This window comes from Lathamus discolor, chromosome 20 (genome assembly GCF_037157495.1).
Source record: "Lathamus discolor isolate bLatDis1 chromosome 20, bLatDis1.hap1, whole genome shotgun sequence".
Classification (NCBI taxonomy): Eukaryota; Metazoa; Chordata; class Aves; order Psittaciformes; family Psittacidae; genus Lathamus; species Lathamus discolor.
The window spans coordinates 848,568-866,667 of NC_088903.1; the positions used below are offsets into that span (position 1 = coordinate 848,568).

Consider the following 18,100-nt stretch of genomic DNA (forward strand, 5'->3'; position numbering starts at 1 on the left):
GTAAAAGGGAGGTGGGTTTCAGGAAAGGGGGCTGTCATGTACAGGGACACGTCTGGCTTTTGAGCAAAACCCTCTCTTTGAGCACGACTGTCATCTGGGAGGACGATCCCAGTGGAAAAACTCCCCAGTGCCTCCCAACACCAGCCTAAGGTTCTGCACAAGCTCTTGAAATACAAGTGGAGGGAGGAAAAGCATCCTGCTCCCCGGATTGTGCAGACCTCCACTGGAGAAACGGAGAAGAAAAGCCAAAGTGGTGACAGGTCCTGCTGGAGGGACCTAGGGAGAAAAGGATGCTTGTATGTGGGGAGGCTGATATCATCTGGAAAGGAACCTGATTCTCATGCTTCCTTACGAGTGTTTTGGAAACAATGGAGAGGAAACCCATGAAAGGAAAGGCATTAGGGCAGTGTGCAAGGCTTAAACCCAAGATGTGTGCAGTGACAGTGCCCTCAAGCCCAGAACTCAAGACCCTAAATCAATGCTCATTTAGGAATGGCACTGATGGGGTTTGAAATGAATCTAATCTCACATCTTTTAGCCTTCAGGGAGGGAATCTTCTGGGTTCCATCTGAGATACAGAGATCCCAGTGCTGCAACTCTCTAGAAGCTGGTTGCTGTGGCTGACAGCTCCCTGGCTGGAGCAGCCACAGCAGAGCAGCAACTTCTGCCTTGCAGAAAGTGCTGTAGGACAGAGAGGTTCACAGGTTTTAAGGGCAGAAGAGATCACTGCGATGACATAACACAGGCCGCAGGGTTGCCATGAGTCACGTTTTGCTTCGAGTCCAAGTTGTGCTTGAACTGAAGTGTAGTTTTAACACCCAACTTTGGTGCAAAGGCTTCCAGTGCATTGAGATGTTCAGCGTCCAACTAAGAGACACCTCTCCAAACATCTGCATTCAGCTGCCTCCAGGAACTGCCAAACGAGACCAGCCCCTTGCACTTGTCTCCTCACCTGCTGCTGCGTTTGGCCCTTGCTCTTGCATAGTAAGCTTCGTAAGATTTCGGTTTCAACTCCAGTGCTTTAGTAGCAAATTCCTCCGCCATTCCAAAATCCTGTCATCACAATAGGTGTGCAGGTAAGTAATTGAACAGATATAGAAATAAAGATACATACAGTTTGGGAAGAAAACAAACTTCATACAGACATGTTTTGGTTTTCTTTCGCATGTACCATGGAAGACCTGATGGAAAACTGGAAGGTTTCACATGGATCCCACATCATTTACAGCCAAAGAACCACAATGGCATGTCCAAAGCCCTCTTGTAATGCCGGATGCTGTCAGCACCCACAGAGGCCAGTGTGCCACTGGCTCTGTTCTCACTGATTGTGTCCCCAAGAAGTGCATGCAATCCCTCTCCAACACCCTACAGTCTTGAGGAAACATCTGGTCTCGCAGAGGCTGGAATGTAATCTCATGAAGGACTTTTTTCCATAGTTGAAAGCAATAGGAAACCTTTCCCATGCCCTCTGCTTCCCACTCCGAGCACACTTGACCTACTTCAAAGGGGCTGAATAAAACTGCACATGAAGGAAGGGACTACAGCATCTCACTTGCTGCAAACAGGATTTGCCTGGCAAAGGTCTCCTGCCAGTGCCACCCGTTCCACTGTTCCTTACCTCCCCATGACACTCCACTTTGGAGACTAGCTTGGAGCGGGAAGGCAGAGGGTGATGGCACGGATGGAGACAGCTCTGGGTGCCCCTTGCCCTGCCCCACATGTTTCAGGTACCGCCAAGCTCAGCATTTGTGAAGGAGACCTCTTCCCAGCGAAGGGGCATGCGTTCCACAACCGCTGCTCTGGATTGCTGACTTAGGCTATGACCTGAGCAGTTCTGGGATAAAGGACCAAAGAACACTCCTGATCTGTTCAGAAACTCAGGAACTGAGCTCTTGCTAGCTGGACTCTGCCTGGGGAAGCTCATACTTCTGTTTGCACCTTCAGCAGCAGTTACTGAAGAGATATTGCCTCATAGACTGGGAATGCAGTCAGAGGTGTATACCTTTATGTTCACATCTACAGATGCAAAAACTGCGGGAGCTATCACAACCCTCTGAAGTTTTCCATCACAAAACCTGGGATTCCCAACCAAAAATCCTGTTCTTATAGCACAGTTGGCTTGTTTACAGAGAAGGTTCACACTTGTGCTACAAACTGTGCTGTTTGTTCACCAGCATTAAGATTTCACATCCACTGCTTTTCCTCTTTTCTCCCTCACAGCTTAAAGAAATGAAGGTGTCACAAACCCCTTCCCCTCCAGTGTAATCTCTGCTGGCTCGCAGACCACTTTTTGAGTCTATGGAGACTTTAAGCTTCTATAGAAGTGAAAGCCCCTGCACGCAGAGCAAGGAGGAGGTAGCACTTGTCTGCTGGAGGAACAGCCACACTGCAGGAGCTGATGGCTAGATGATGCTGGATGGGAATGGGGAGAGTGACAGTGATATGGCAGTTCTGGGAGCAGAAGGAGTGTGTGTGGGTGCTTCTGGATGAGTCAGTGCCCTGGGGAAGCACCAGCCCCCTAAGCATATGCTCCTTCATTTGCGATCGGCATTCAGAGGAGCACATTTCCTGGCTCCTCCTGGCCTAGAAAGCTGGAAAATGCCTCCCCTCCAGTGCACATCATCATCAAAGGGGAGCAATAAAAAATTCAAAAAGCTATAAACACAGCAATGAATTTTTAATCACCAGAAATACGTATTAAACCGTCGCTTCTCTTGAATGAGAACATGTCAGTGCTCTGTGGAGGACAACCAGGTTAACACAGAGGGGAGACCTCTGCGGGCAAAGCGTGATTACAGGATGGTCAAGTCTCTGTGTACAGGCAGAATCATAGAACGGTTTGGGTTGGAAAGGACCTTAAGATCATCCAGTTCCAACCCCCTGCCATGGGCAGGGACACCTCACACTAGACCCAAGGTTGCCCAAGACTCTGTCCAACCTGCCAGGGATGGAACATTTACCACTTCTCTGAGCACCCTGTGCCAGTGCCTCAGCACCCTCACAGTAATGAACTTCTTCCTTAGATCCAACCTGAACTTCCCCTGTCCAAGAAAACTGGCATCTTGTGCTTAAGGCCACAAAGAGGGAGGAGACTTACGTTCATTTTCCTTCGACATCGGGACAGGTTGAGCAGGAGCGAGACCTTCAGCTCACGGAAGGTTTTCAGGTCTTCTCCAAACCCTTCCCTTGGGAATTTTTTCAGGGCATACTGGTAGCGCTGGGCAGCCTCTTTCACTTTACCTTTCTAATAGAAGGAGAACATGTCAGAACACATCCTTGGGTTGAGTTGATTTTGCTGCAGAGAACTCAACTCGCCAGGCCCGTGAATGTCACAGTAACGTGACTTCACTATTTAGCTCTTTTCTAGAAAGGAAAGCCAGAACAAGCGAATGTCTGATGTGGAAATGCAGATGCCTTGCGCAAGTTGAGTTCTCCCACTTGGTACAGACTTATGCTACAGTGGAAAACACAGCAGAGATTGTGTTAACTTGATACAACCCCATCTGGTTTCTGGATTGTCTTTTAAGCTGGGGGATCAGTAATCCATTTCTGGAGAACACCCTGCACCCAAAGCTTAATAAGCACCAGGGAGGGTAAAGAATATGAAGTATGGGACTCTGGATGCAGTTCCTGGGGCTCAGCAAAGCCCCTGCAAAAGCAAAGCTAAATGTTATGGCAGTGATGTGGCTCTGAAGTGAACAAACGGGTAGAAATTCATCTCCTTGGCCTTTAGATGTCTAAAAATCAGGTGTCTACACCTAAGCCTGTCAACGGGGTTCCTTTTATAGTTATTGGGCCGCGACAGTCACCTTCAAAGGGTGACTCATCTTTGCTATTTTGGGCACCTATTTTTGGGATACCCTGGGGAGAGGCAGCCTTGGCAGCCAGGGTGAAAGACAGAGGGCAAAATGGGATCTGGGACACGTGCAGCTCACGGTGACCCAGACATACATTGTGCAGCTACGAATAGTAAGCTTTAAAACCCTGTAGACTCAGGTTTCTCAGCTGTATCACGTATCTCTGGCAGATAACTCCAGCTACAATGCCAACTTTGCATATTTTCTGCTTCGCCCTTAGAGCCTAACAGTGACTCATTGTTGTACTTGCACATTTTGTGTGTGTGTGTGCAAATCTCCAGGTTTTAAAGATCAGCTTAAAATAAACAGCAAAAAAGACAACACTCCAAGTGCACTGGAGGAACATCTCCCATGGGCTGAAGGACACGACAAAGCCATCTGCACCCTGACAATCTGTGTGCAAGGCAAAAAGCGGATCCCTGACTTCTTCTGGGATCCACTACAGTGTTGTGTGGTTCCACAGCAGTGAGCTTGCTAGGTAATGACAACACTGCCAGACCTGATGCAATGACATCAACACTGAACAAACACTTGGGTTCTGGTGTTCTAAAAGAGGAAATGAAGCACTGGCTCAAGTCCAGAATGCAGAGAGACTTTGGCTTTGCTTCAGCTTCGTTACAGATTTGAGCAATCAAACCCCCCCAGCCCCCCCAACCTGCTAACCAAAACCAGTTTGCAACACAAGGGATGCTGTGTGCAGTAGCTTTTACTTGCCATGGGTTAAGGCAGCAGCACTGCTCAGTCAAAACCTCCCATTGGCTGCATCTGTTCAGTTCTTTCCCAAAACACTCTTCTCACCTTATAGAACATGTCTCCCTCTTCCATCAGCTTGCTCAAGAGGATGATCATGATGTCAGGTTTGGAGGTTGCCATCGCCCATGTTGCTGGACCTGTAGTGTACAGGATGCATGATGGGTAAAAAACTCATACAATGCAAGGGTGGTAGGAAGCTGGGTGGAAAAAATATCCTGGGGTGGGAATTTCTGCTGGAGAGAACAACTTGGCATGGTCAAAGGGCTGAATGCTCCAAATGATTGAGCTGACAATTCCTCTCACACTTAAATGAACGTCATCCACAATACAATGGTTTTCCTTTGCAGTCATTAAGGCTAATCCCAATCACCACTCCCACAATGGTCTGGGAATGCTGGGAGCCATTTCCACAAGAGGGCAGTGCTGATTGTGGAACCAGCCGGGGTGGAGTTGGGGAAACAAAACATATTCAAAAGGAAAAATCAAGAGTGGTTACATCAAAGCATTTCGAAATGAGAATCATGGAAGTGCAGCAGGGAATCTGCAGCTGGGCTGGTGATAGGTGTTTAAGTGGGCTGTGATTTCCAGCTTCACAAGATGGGAAACACTAGACTAGAAAACCCATTAAGGTGGGAAATACGACAAAGGGAAGGTCATGTCTAAGTGCTGCCGGTGCCGGAGCTGTCACTTGGGCTGGGGCCACGCTGGCTCTGCAGAGCCAGTTGTTATCTCAAGGACTAATACTGGGAGGGAAAGGGTGACAAAAATCTGGGGATAACTCATTAGTGTGGGTGAAGAATAAGTCAATGATATTCTATAAGTAGATTCAGTACATTTTGGGGGAAGGAAGTTAGTTTTTGAGTTCAAGTTATTCTCTGCAACAGTCATTAAAAAATTATTTGAAGGTGAAGTAAATTAAAAGATTAGAGGTGTTGGGGATGCATGCAGGCTAAATCAAACAGGAGAAAGCAAGGCTGACAAAGCTATCAGATCGAAGCTGATGCTGACAGCAATGAGATATACCTCGTGGGCGACTCGGTAACGTCTGACAACCTTCAAAGAAAGGAGAAAACAAAAAGTTGTAGGAGAAAGGGGAGAAAAAAAATGTATGAAGGTGAAAAAAAAGAAAAAGAAAGGAAACAAAAAGCAGCTGTGAGAGGCAGGCAGCAAAGAAGCCAATGCACCAGCAACATCCCCTTTCACAGGAAAACGTAACGTGAGCGGCTGTGTGGCGCAGTGCAGGTACCACTGAATCTGGAAGCATACACAGAGCGAGTGACCGCAGCAGCTCACAGCAATGCATGGACAGAGTACGTTTGCTGACTCAGACTAGTAAAGATAGAAAAAGCATTACCAGAGGAAGGACCTTGCCAAAGAAACAGTGGTTTATTGATTAACTTTGCTAGGTAATATGACACCAAAATATATATATACATATATCCCCCATTTTAACCAAGAGAACAAGGCAGCCACCACTCGCTGGCTGCTTTCCGAGTCCAAAGCAGCAGTTGGGCTGAAGCTGCCTCGGTGTTGTATGTTCTAGGAATCCAGCCCCACTGCTGGGAGCCACCCGATTGTCCCCTTGTCCCTACCTATCTTTGCTCCTTTCTTCAGGAGAGTGACGACGACCGAGGTGTTGCGGCACCCCACTGCCCTGTCGAGGGGGCGCATCCCGCTGTAGTCAACGTGCTCAATCATGGCCCCATGGTCCACTAGAAACTGAACCTGCAACAAGAAGCCCAATGGTCAGTTCACTGCTTGGGCCAAAACCACCCCGGGAGGGTCTGAGGGTACATCAGACTCATGCATTGCCCTCTGTGGAAGGGCCTGCACGTCTGGAAGGACGTAAGAACGTAAGCACCTGCACATAAGAAGGATATGGAACTGTTGGAGCAAGTCCAGAGGAGACCATGAGGATGCTCAGGGGCTGGAGCACCTCCCATGTGAAGACAGGCTGAGAAAGTTGGGGCTGTTCAGCCGGGAGAAGCTGCGTGGAGACCTCAGAGCAGCTTCCATTGTCTGAGGGGGGACTATAAGGATGCTGGGGAGGGACTCTTCATCAGGGACTGTAGCGATAGGACAAGGGGTGATGGGTTCAACCTTAAATAGGGGAAGTTCAAGTTAGATGTAAGGCAGAAGCTCTTCCCTGTGAGGGTGCTGAGGTGCTGGCACAGGGTGCCCAGAGAAGCCGTGGCTGCCCCATCCCTGGCAGTGTTCAAGGCCAGGTTGGACACAGGGGCTTGGAGCAAGCTGCTCCAGTGGAAGGGGTCCTTGCCTGTGGCAGGGGTTGGAGCTGGATGAGCTTTAAGGTCCCTTCCAAACCAAACCATTCGGTGATTGCATGTTTCATGGAGAGCCATGACTCTATACACTTACTGCTACATCAAGCTGAACTGTACCATTTTAGGATTTCTACACCAACTGCCTGTTGTCTTCTGCACATGTTACTTACCACCTCTGCATCGCCGTAGAACGCTGCCAGGTCCAGGGGAGTGCGTCCATTCTTATCCGCATGGTCTGTGGCAGCTCCATTCTCCACCAGGGACCGCACCACAGAGAGATGTCCCTTCAGACAAGCCCAGCTGAGGGCTGTCAAACCCTCCTTGTCCATCAGCGAAATAGAAGCACCTGGAAGAAGAAGAGAAGCTGTGGCTGCCCCATCCCTGGCAGTGCTCAAGGCCAGGTTGGAAGGGGCTTGGAGCAAGCTGCTCCAGTGGAAGGTGTCCCTGCCCATGGCAAGTGGCTGGAGCTGGATGAGCTTTAAAGTCCTTTCCAACCCAAACCAGTGTGGGATTCTATGGAAGAACATGCATTAGTTCACTTGAGCTCTCTGCTGTTGAGCACCACGATACAACGAACCATCCACTTAGTGATGACAGCTTATTCTTAGAGAGCTCTGTACATCATTATTAATCACTTTATTGCAGAACTCCCCTCCACAGCAACTGCAAATGCACTGAGAGCAGCTGTGGAAAATGAGTTTATTCACACCCAACTGCAAACTTTTTCACACCTAGCTCTGTAGGCTTTGCTGGCAAACATCTTCTGAGCAGCAGGGAGGGTTTGACATCCCTCAGCTGAGACATCAATCTTTCTTTTTCACTGGTTATTTCTTATCAAACCCCATTTCAGCTCGTGTGAGTCAGAGATGAAGGCCATTTTGCTGTTTCAGCAGGTCATGGTGTACCAAGGGGAACCAAGTCAATCCAGCTCAGTTCTCCTATAAAAAAGATGTATTTTCCCCACTTCGCTCCCCTCCCCTTTACCCAAATTGACACAGTTTCCAGCAGCATTTCTCCCTGAACTTTACCCAATATAAATATAACGCTGTGGGATAAACTGCTGCCAACTGCAAGCCAAGGAGAGCGGGACTTGACATTTTCTTGGATGAAGAACTGGGTGCTGCCATACCAACGGGTCAGTGTTGCTTCATACAGCATATGGAAACGCATCTGAGATCTGAACAGCAGCATGAAGTGAACACTCCTCTTCGTGGCATGAAGACAACTCCCGTTGCCATGGCACAGGCAGGGCTCCGGCTCTCAAGCATGCAGAAGAGATCCATACAAGCTCTGCTCCTCCGAGGGATTGTGAATACCTGCAGGATGCTCCTGCCAGGGGGCTGGGCTGAACTGCTGCTGCAGTGTTTTAATCCTGTAGATAAAGTCTAAATCACCCAGCATGAGACCTTCCCTGGCTCCAGAAATCTCAGCAAGTGGGGGAGTAATGTGAATTGCCTGAACCTTCCTGTTCATGGGAGCTGCCATAGCCCCCGGTTCGTACCCATCGCCCCGCTGACAGCAAGCTGACAGGTCCTCCCTCCTGCACAGCTCTGTGTTGTGGAGGAGCACGACACAGGAGTGGTTGCTTGGGAGATGTTCTGAAACCTCCACCCAGAGCTCCCAGCACCATTGCAGCATCCTGCTCACTGCATGCCTCCCAATGGAGGTGGGAAACGACACTGGGACAATGCAGTGTGACACAGAGGGGCACTGGCCCCAGGGTACAGGCTATGGGATGACAATATGACACTATGAAAGTGGTGAGGCGCTGGCACAGGGTGCCCAGAGAAGCTGTGGCTGCCCCATCCCTGGCAGTGCTCAAGGCCAGGTTGGACACAGGGGCTTGGAGCAAGCTGCTCCAGTGGAAGGGGTCCCTGCCCGTGGCAGGGGGTTGGAACTGGATGAGCTTTAAGGTCCCTTCCAACCCGAACCATTCCATGATTCTATAACATAAACACCTGGATTCTTGGCAGCCTTCTCCCACATTGCCCACACTGCACCCAGGAACCCTTCTGAAGCTCTGTGAAAGCTCCTCAACCCCCCAAGGCCAACTTCTGCTCATCAAAGCAGGACAAAGTCTCATTTCATTCCTTGTTTGTACCAGCTATTTTCTTGCCATCAAACAGCCAAAGTCTTCTCCTGTGTTTTCCCTCTGACTCTCCTGGAGCAGGTAAGACAGCTCCTGCAATAAGAGTGTAGGCTGGGAAGCCTCATCATCATTCAACCTTCCCACTCTTTTCCCAGTCCAGTGGAAGAGATGCACCATTACACACTGTGACATGCACAGACTTGAGGGTACCACTGCAGCAATACAAGCTGATGGTCTAAGTGAGTGGACAAAGAGAAATGCCAAAACACTCCTCCAAGGCAGCCCAGGCATGAGCTCCAGATGCTGCTGTGGCTCCCAGCACAACCTCTGCTTGACCCTGAGGGCATCTTTTGCTCCTTCAGGGATCTCTGACTTATTTAGCATTAAGGCAGTCAGACAGGAAACAAATGGATGGTTTTGAGGGCAAGAGGCTTAAGGTGATCTCATGGGATTGATCCCTGCTGCAGTGGGAAACATTTGTCTGGGTAAAGGCCTTCTGAGAAGGGCTGAGCTGCTTCCCTAAGAAAATGAACTGGCTAAACTCAAGAGTGTCAGAGGCACAAGGCAGCCAGCAAGGAGCAGCATTCACATGTACCACATATGCCAAGGCAGCAAAACCATCAAAGGAATGATTCTTGCAGGAAAATGAGATTCAGAATCAAGCTCTCTCCAAATGGAACGAGCATCTTTGTGAAAGGGCTGGAGCAGCTCTGCTCTGGAGCCAGGCTGAGAGAGCTGGGCTGGGTCAGCCTGGAGAAGAGAAGGCTCCTGAAGGGGAGACCTTAGAGCAGCTCCAGTGCCTAAAGGGGCTGCAGGGAACCTGGAGAGGGGCTTGGGACAAGGGCCTGTAGGGACAGGCCAAGGGGAATGGCTTGAACCTGCCCGAGGGGAAACTGAGATGAGCTCTTAGGCAGAAGCTCTTCCCTGTGAGGGTGCTGAGGCGCTGGCACAGGGTGCCCAGAGAAGCTGTGGCTGCCCCATCCCTGGCAGTGCTCAAGGCCAGGTTGGACACAGGGGCTTGGAGCAAGCTGCTCCAGTGGAAGGGGTCCCTGCCTGTGGCAGGGGTTGGAACTGGAGGAGCTTTGAGGTCTCTTCCAGCCCAAACCATTCCATGACTGTGTAACACAGATCCATGTAAGTCTGAGGTTTAGCAGAGCTGCTGCCAGGGAAGTTTAACTCCCCTTCACACGTGCGTTACTGTTGGGTGCTCAGTGAGAGCAGCAGGTACCTCTCAAAATCTGGATTTCAAATTGATTGATGATTGCAACTCTGTTAATAAAAAGTGTTTACAAACGCTGCCTGTGTTAATCAAGTACAGCCAAATTAGATTTGCTTTGCAACACACTAATTAATGCTTATGGCTTATGATTCACACGCTTTGATTTTAATGAAACATTGAATGGGATCGTCAAAGGCCTTTTAATTAAAATACATCATCTATCACTGTACTCTGCCCAGGCTTGTGCTAACTTTTCAGGACCATGTGTTACAGCATATTTAGGGGACTTTATAAAGCTATTTTGAAGAATGGACCTTTTAAAGTAAAAAAGATGGTTTTCTTTCGACTTCTTGGGTTCTCAGTGTCTGAAGCACTAGGAAAGCATTATGAACATCAGAAAAGATTTAACTGAATCAGTTCCTAAGAAACTCCTGCCTCAAAGTGATCTTTGTCACATCCCTATGCAGGCTACAGACATCCCTATGCAGGGGACAGCAAGGATCCCACTGGCCTGGGGCTCAGGACAGACAGAGAATGAGAAGCTTGTTCTTGGAAACCTGGCAATTTTACAGTGAATAAAGGCTCTTACAACTACCAGGTAGCCAAAATTAATGGAAAATTACCTGAACAAACAAAAACCTCCCACTGGTTATTTGTCAAAAAAAGGGGAAAAAAGAACCTCTATGGAAGTACAGAAATACAGAATAATCATGTTCACAGGCTGGAGGCAGTGTGCTGCTCTGACTCACCTCAAATATGCACAGCAGAAATGAGTAAAACTCAAACATGTTCCTGTTGGCTGAGTAACTCCTCCTGAAGGAGAGTTATTACATTGAAAGTACTGAACAAAATGACTGTGTGAGTGCAAAGCTGGAGAGCAGACTATCTTCAAATCAATTCTGTCTCATTTTCAGCAAATACATTAAATCTTTGACTGTGTCAGGGTCTTCCCCTCCTGCTGATGTTGGTGTCAAAGACATGGGCAACAATACTAGCACTGAAAACGGCCGTGTTAAAACACATCCCAAGCTCTGGCTCTGTGCTTGAGTCTTGCCTGCCTGTTTCATGGTGATGCTGGCACTTCAGTCATAGAATGGCTTGGGCTGGAAAGGACCTTAAGACCATCCAGGTCCAACCCTCTGCCTTCAGCAGGGACCCCTTCCCCTGGAGCAGCTTGCTCCAAGCCCCTGTGTCCAACCTGGCCTTGAACACTGCCAGGGATGGGGCTGCCACAGCTTCTCTGGGCATCCTGTGCCACTGCCTCAGCACCCTCACAGGGAAGAACCTCCTTATATTTAACCTGAACTCCCCCTGTTTAATCACATTACTTATGGATTGGGGAAAGCTCCAATCATGGTTCAAGGGCATACTCTTAACGCACAAGGCTTCCATGTTATGTTATTCCTAACTCAACTGCATGGTTTTGAGGCTGTGAGCACCAAACACAGACAACAAAATGCACAACATTAGCAGTCAAGACTGTTCTAGTCTTGCTCTCCAGTAAGTTGGATTCAGTGCTGAGAACATCTCCCACTGCCCCATCTACCACCCCGACATTACAAACTCCAGCTGTGCAGAACACAGTGTGGTGGGACTCGCTGGGGCCACTCTCCAAGACCATACCAAGCACTTGCTCTAACCTTGTGCAAGCAGAAACTCCACTGTGCCCAGATGTCCCTCAGACGCAGCCATCATCAGAGGTGTCCGGCCCTGCTTGTCTGCCATGTTCACATCGGCGCCGTGCGTGAGCAAGAGATCTACAATCTGCAACACATGAAGGGAGAACACACAATTTATGTAGAGACCAAGCTGGAGCCAAGGAAGAGCAGAGCTCTTGCCTTGAAAACTCACCCCACCAAGGCATAGTGCCCTCTGGGATTACTGCTGGGATACAGGAGAAGCAACAGAGATGTAAAGACAGGAAAAATGACCTCTTAAGTCAAGAGCACCCTACTTGCTTCCCAAATAGTGAGATAACACAGGACTTAAACGCAAGGTGCTCCGGGTGTCTGAAGCATCAATATCACTTCTTCTCACTCCCATCAGTTCCCAGAAGTTTGGGCTTGTTCTCTCTACCCATATTTCAGCAAGATGGAAGGGATGCCCTAACCCAACGTTTTAGACAGTCCTGATAGTGTAAGGAACCCACTCACCTGCCAGTGGCCCTGTCTGACGGCGCTGAAAAGCGGAACGACCCCGCGGCGGTTGGGCTGTGCCACAGCAGCTCCCTGCTCCAGGAGGAGCCGGCACACATCCAGCTTCCCTCGCCCGGCTGCCGCCGTCAGAGCTGCAGGACAGAGAGAAGCAGTGAAGAGAAAGAGCCATGCTCACCACGGGGGTTTTTCCTACCTGGAGGTATGTGCTTCTGCTGGGTGCCGAAGGGATGGTGTCTGAAATGCCAAACGTATCTCACAGCAGGCAAAATGAACAAAGAAAAGCATGGAATATCAGACTGGTTTGGGTTAGAAGAGACCTTAAAGCTCATCCAGTTCCAACCCCTGCCACGGGCAGGGACACCTTCCACTAGAGCAGCTTGCTCCAAGCCCCTGTGTCTAACCTGGCCTTGAACACTTGAATAGGTTGGATCAGTACATAAAATGGGTTGGATCAGTACAGTTCTAGCTCTTGTCAGTTTAGTATATTTCAAAAGTTAACTCTTCCAAGAAAAGATCTCATCATGTTATGGAAAGAGGCAGATGGGGACAATCAGATTTTACTATGTTCTTTAAGACACAGTGAAACTGCATGGGAACCACAATGTAGAGCTTTGTCTTGTGAAACCTTCACCATCTCCCCCTGTGTCTCCTGCAGGTTTCCCCACGGGAAAAGCCACAGGTTACAAGACTGAGTGTGTTTTAGTAGGGGCACAATGTCCAGAGAAATAAGAGGTCTTTAGGTACGTGCTGCCTCGACAAGATCTTCTGCAACCTGCCTTTGATTCATACCACCATGACTACAAGAGAGCCAGTGAGGGATGAAGCTGGAGGCACTGCCAGATCACTGCCAGCCACTGGATGTCAGGCAGATTTGTGGCTTTTCTCTGTCCAAACAAGGAGAGAGCAGCATAATTCACCTGCAAGGGTCTTTGTGTAAATCCAAATCCATCTCTCATTTCCAGCATTATAGATGCTCACCATATTACAGGTGGGTAGAGCTTTAGAGCTCTTCCCCGGACAAAATGCACCGTTAACTCCAAGTATGGTTGGGTTAGAAAAGACATTCCATCTGAAAATAATTCCAAGGGCAGGACCTGCTTTTGACTCATTTTTGGTATTAATTTTAGACTTTTCAGTTCCTCCCCTCCTCTCCCTAACTTTATGTGCACTTGAGCACAGCTCCTCTGCCTCGATGCTCCGCCGCTTCTCGTAGGAGTTGGAGCAGAAGGTGGGAGTCTATTTCGAACTGATGTAGCTTGTTTTTCCTCTGAAGTACAGTGCTGTGGGATGGCTGATTACGAGGTGTTGATGGGTTTCCAACTGCAACACTGTTCACATTGGGGGATTTAACTAATTCTCTATTCTGTTCCGTATTATGGTCGAGTTTGCTTCTCTTGGGGACTCTCTGTTGAGAGACAGCAAGAGTTAAAAGGAAAAATCATCTCGCTGCCACAAGTAGAACATGCTGCAAAATCTATAATCAGATCCATGTGGGTTTTAAACGTAAGCTACAAATATAGAAGGAGGATGGTGTCTAATGTGCACGGCAAAGCGATTGGTATGCAGGGCTCTGGGGTTCTATTTCTAAACCTGCCTGCACTTGAGATGTTGCAGGTTAATTTGAGGTATCTCACGTCAAAATGACTTAGGTTTGCAACAATGAAATGACTGTAGATCAAAGTGTTCGGTGTTCACCAGGAAATGGAAAAGACTAGTGGAACAGCATGGTTTGATCCATGGGCATATCCTTCTCCACTCTGCCTTACAATCCACTTGACCTGGACTGATATCTTTTTGCTACTGTGCTCCTCAGGGTTAAAGCAACCAGTGAGGGTACATAGCTCCAGCCTTTCCTCTGCAGTGCCAATTCAAGGGAAGCTCAAAAGCTTCTGTGCTACTCAGCCTTCAGCCCTTATGGCTTCAGGAAGGTTCCATGCTCATGACCTGGGTTTGCTGCCTGCTGCTGGGAGGAAGCTCTCCAAGCTCATCTTGTGCCATGCGCAGATATCCTCAGACATGGAGAAACAATGAGGGGTGGAAGGAGGGAGTTCAGTCTAACTGGACCCCGGGAGATCACATCACTGAGGTACATTCAGACTTCATTCACGCCTGTGCTTTGAACAGAAGGTTGGACTAGATAACCCCTGGGGTCCCCCCAACTGTACCTGTACCCTGCACCTCCAGCCTTCTAACCAAAGCAACTTTGACATCCCCAAACTCCCAGCTCCATTGCTTGTCACTTCAATCCCATGCTGGTGTCCAATGGTCAGCACTATGCAGTGGCTGGTACCCAACTGTCCAAGCCCAAAAGCTCAAACAAACTACTTCAGGAAAAGATTCTAGAAGGACCTGCTCATTTAAGCCTTTTAGCACTCCTTATCGACCATGGCCAATTTCAAGTCATCTCTTAGAAGACTTATCAGCCTGTTTCCGACACCACCAATGGCCATCCAACAGCCACTGGTCTCCAAAACCTGTGTGTTGAAGAGATCGGAAAAGTCAAGGAAAGGTAATGGGAGAAATGAGAGAAATAGTTTGGTTTGAAGTTTTACTGTCTGCCAGAGAGCTCCTGTGGCCCAGCATGAACAAGGCGAGTCCACCAAAGTCATCCAAGGAGCAGCAACTGGGATCCTGGGCTGGAAAACAGGAACGTTCATTTTGCAGCTTTCTTTTCTGTAAGGATGTAGTGCCAAGAGAACAACTCACTGTGCAATAACAAAGTCTTGGCATGAACAGCAGAGAACAGTTTCTGTGTATCTCAAAACACAGCCCAAACAGAACTTGAGAGAAGCTTCAGGTGTGGACGTGCCCCTGTCCGTCCATTAGCGAGCAACAAGCCACAGTCTCCAGCACCAGGGATCTGCAACAGCACGTTCTGCCCCTGCTGTTGTGCAGAGCAGGTCTGTTTTCTTCAAGGAAAAACAACTTTATCTGGAGAAGGAATCATTAAATTGCTCCTATACAGCACATGGATCTGTTTCACAGCTTGGCAGCAAGACAAGAGCAGCTTGATGGAGTTGTTCTTTGTACCTCCAGCTCTCATGGAGTTATTACAAGTGACTCAGATACTTTTGTGCTAGGTTTTGGTATTAGCCTTGTCCCAGGGGGAAATACTCCATCTGGAGTTGAATATAGTGTGCTGTCAGCAATTCCTGAACTTATGATGTAACTTGGCACTGCAGTTCGGATGATATCAGGATGACATCACCAAGCCAAGCAGTCAGCTCTGCTCTGCAGAAGATTAGACTCACGAGCAATAAGTATCCAAAAAAGACAAGGCATGATTCAGATTTTTAGAGCAGATTGTTATTTTGAGGTGGAAACCACCATTTCTCTTCAAATTTACCTAAAGTTGATATTTACTTTGGGGAAACTCGTAAGAATAATAAGAAAACAATGTGAAGGGGAGTCTTGTGATTTGTGAGGCCCAAATCCACATTCCCACCTATCCCAGCTACTCAGAAACCCCTCTCAGACAGAGAAACTCTCAGATGCCTCTGTGTGTCCAGCTTCTGGCATTGTTCAGGGAAAGGTATGGGAAGGGGGACACGATGACATGGAAAAAGCTTCTGCTGAAGAGTCCTCAAGGAAATCGGCAGGCTGGGAACGACAGAGCTGACCAGGACATATGGAAAGAGGGGAGAGAAGAGCTGGATGTTGTCAGGAAGAAGAGTTAGACACCAGCTCAGCAAAGACCTATGGCTTTATACCAGGCTTTCCAGGTTCATCCAGAAACCCAGGACTATCTTCACTCAAGTTCATCTGTACTTCGTCTGATGCTGCCCATGAGGTTACTTTGCAGGGAGACAACCTAGTGCATTTGATCAAATTCTGAAGGCATCTGGGTCACCATCCTATTCACAAGATAGTCTCTCTGGACCCAAACACCAGAGAACATTGTGGATGAGCTGCCTGGTCACCACTCCAAACTCTGAGCTCACTGGTAGCAAAGCCACTGTCCCATTACCAATGCTCAGTCATTTCATTTGGTTAATTCCATATCCCATTTCCCTTTTCTCCCATTACACCCTCGGGGCACTTTTAAATTGCTTATTTGTCTGTGTTGCCCTGATTTTCGCTAATAATGGCACAATGTCCTTGTTACTCAGTTCTGTCCTGTGGGAGCAGCACCTGGCTCCTTCATGCCCTGCAAGTGGCCCAGAGCAGCTTGGCCACCTGCCAGACAACCCGCCCCTCTATTTTGGTCCTTTAAAGCTCAGGGGCAATATTATCTGATAGATTCCATTCATTCAGCCTTCCAGTGCCTAAAGGAGTGACAAGGAAGCTGGAGAGGGCCTTGGACAAGGGCCTGTAGGCACAGGCCAAGGGGAATGGCTTTAACCTGCCTGAGGGGAGGCTGAGATGAGCTCTTAGGCAGAAGCTCTTCCCTGTGAGGGTGCTGAGGCGCTGGCACAGGGTGCCCAGAGAAGCTGTGGCTGCCCCATCCCTGGCAGTGCTCAAGGCCAGGTTGGACACAGGGGCTTGGAGCAAGCCGCTCCAGTGGAAGGGGTCCCTGCCCGTGGCAGGGGGTTGGAACTGGATGAGCTTTTCAACCCAAGACATTCTAGGATTCATATGATTAGCAGGCTCCAGTAAGGCTGCATTTTGAAAGGTACAGAGTACAAACCAGCTCAAAAGATAATCACACTTCCCCTTGCCCCTTTCGACCCAGAAACAACCTGACCTAAGACCAAGCCACAAGCTAGCCACAGCCTGTACCCTTGGATCATGTCATTAGTGAGCAAAGCTGTCAGAATCAAAATCAGTGCTCTGTTACCCAGGGAGAAACATTACCTTGGTGTATTAACTTGACAAGAGCACTACCATGTGTAGTGAACAATACAAGCAGATTAGGGAGGTGAATACAAGATTGTGGATAATATTTATGAGGTCACTGGAGTTAAATCTAACAACTCCATATTTGAGTATCTCAAGAAATGCAGGTGATGGTTTGGATCGTCTCTAGGGAGTGGAAGGGGTGGATGACTGCTTTCATTTGAAGTTAGGAAAGCAGGGTGTCTGGTTTATACCCATCCATATAAACATACAGTATTGAACAAAAGAACATTTGTTTCATTACCAGGTGCTAAATAATGCCAAGCTTTAGGAAAATGAATGGTAATTTAAGAGCTGACTGCAAGCTCCACCCTGGCACCTGAAAACAAAGCAGAGGAGCTGATCCTTCTCCCTTCATCCAAACAATGCCAGGGATCAGGATGCATCAGGTTATGGGGAGCCCATAAATACAAACACTGACATGCAAGAAGCAGCTACAGCAGCTACAGAAATCACCTGTCTCCCCCCACAGGCTGTCAAAGCTGTTGATCTGGGCTCGCTCCACCTCCTCTTCATCTTTTTCTGGAAGATCGAGCAGGTAGGAGACAATCTGAAACCAAGCGAGATGTCAGCTCACAAACGTGTTATATATGAACTGCTGACATGTTAACACGAGCTGCTCTGAATACACAGAGGAAAAGGAACAGCCTTTGCCTGGCACCCTGAGCTCAAGTAAATATTCTTCCAGAGATCAGTCACTGAACTTGGTAAAGTAAAACCCCACACCCATCCAAGTGCCTTGATACGACCGCCCATGGTGAGCCTGTGTAGTGTCAGCTCCTTAGAACTGTGTCTGTCCTGCTGCAATGACCTGACACATGCAATGGATGTGCCTCTAGGAGGAGGTGAAGCCAGAGTAAGGTATTTGGATAAAGAGAAACCCCTCCTCAAGCGATGGAGAAGGAGAA

The 18,100-nt window shown here is 48.5% G+C and overlaps 1 protein-coding gene across 9 annotated transcripts in view; it reads right to left on the reverse strand.

The window, feature by feature from the left end:
• Positions 1-18,100, reverse strand: part of TANC2 (tetratricopeptide repeat, ankyrin repeat and coiled-coil containing 2) — a 218,465-nt gene that overhangs the window by 7,888 nt on the left and 192,477 nt on the right. For 7 of the 9 annotated variants that reach the window (XM_065698868.1, XM_065698863.1, XM_065698866.1 and 4 more), the window contains 9 exons: positions 17,649-17,742; positions 12,354-12,487; positions 11,841-11,964; positions 7,063-7,238; positions 6,203-6,335; positions 5,634-5,663; positions 4,656-4,747; positions 3,098-3,244; positions 953-1,053 (listed from right to left, as the gene is read on the reverse strand). In XM_065698868.1, the coding sequence (XP_065554940.1) occupies positions 953-1,053; positions 3,098-3,244; positions 4,656-4,747; positions 5,634-5,663; positions 6,203-6,335; positions 7,063-7,238; positions 11,841-11,964; positions 12,354-12,487; positions 17,649-17,742 (1,031 nt within the window). The remainder of the gene's footprint in view (positions 1-952; positions 1,054-3,097; positions 3,245-4,655; positions 4,748-5,633; positions 5,664-6,202; positions 6,336-7,062; positions 7,239-11,840; positions 11,965-12,353; positions 12,488-17,648; positions 17,743-18,100) is intronic. The other 2 variants (XM_065698867.1, XM_065698862.1) reach the window with 1 other exon arrangement.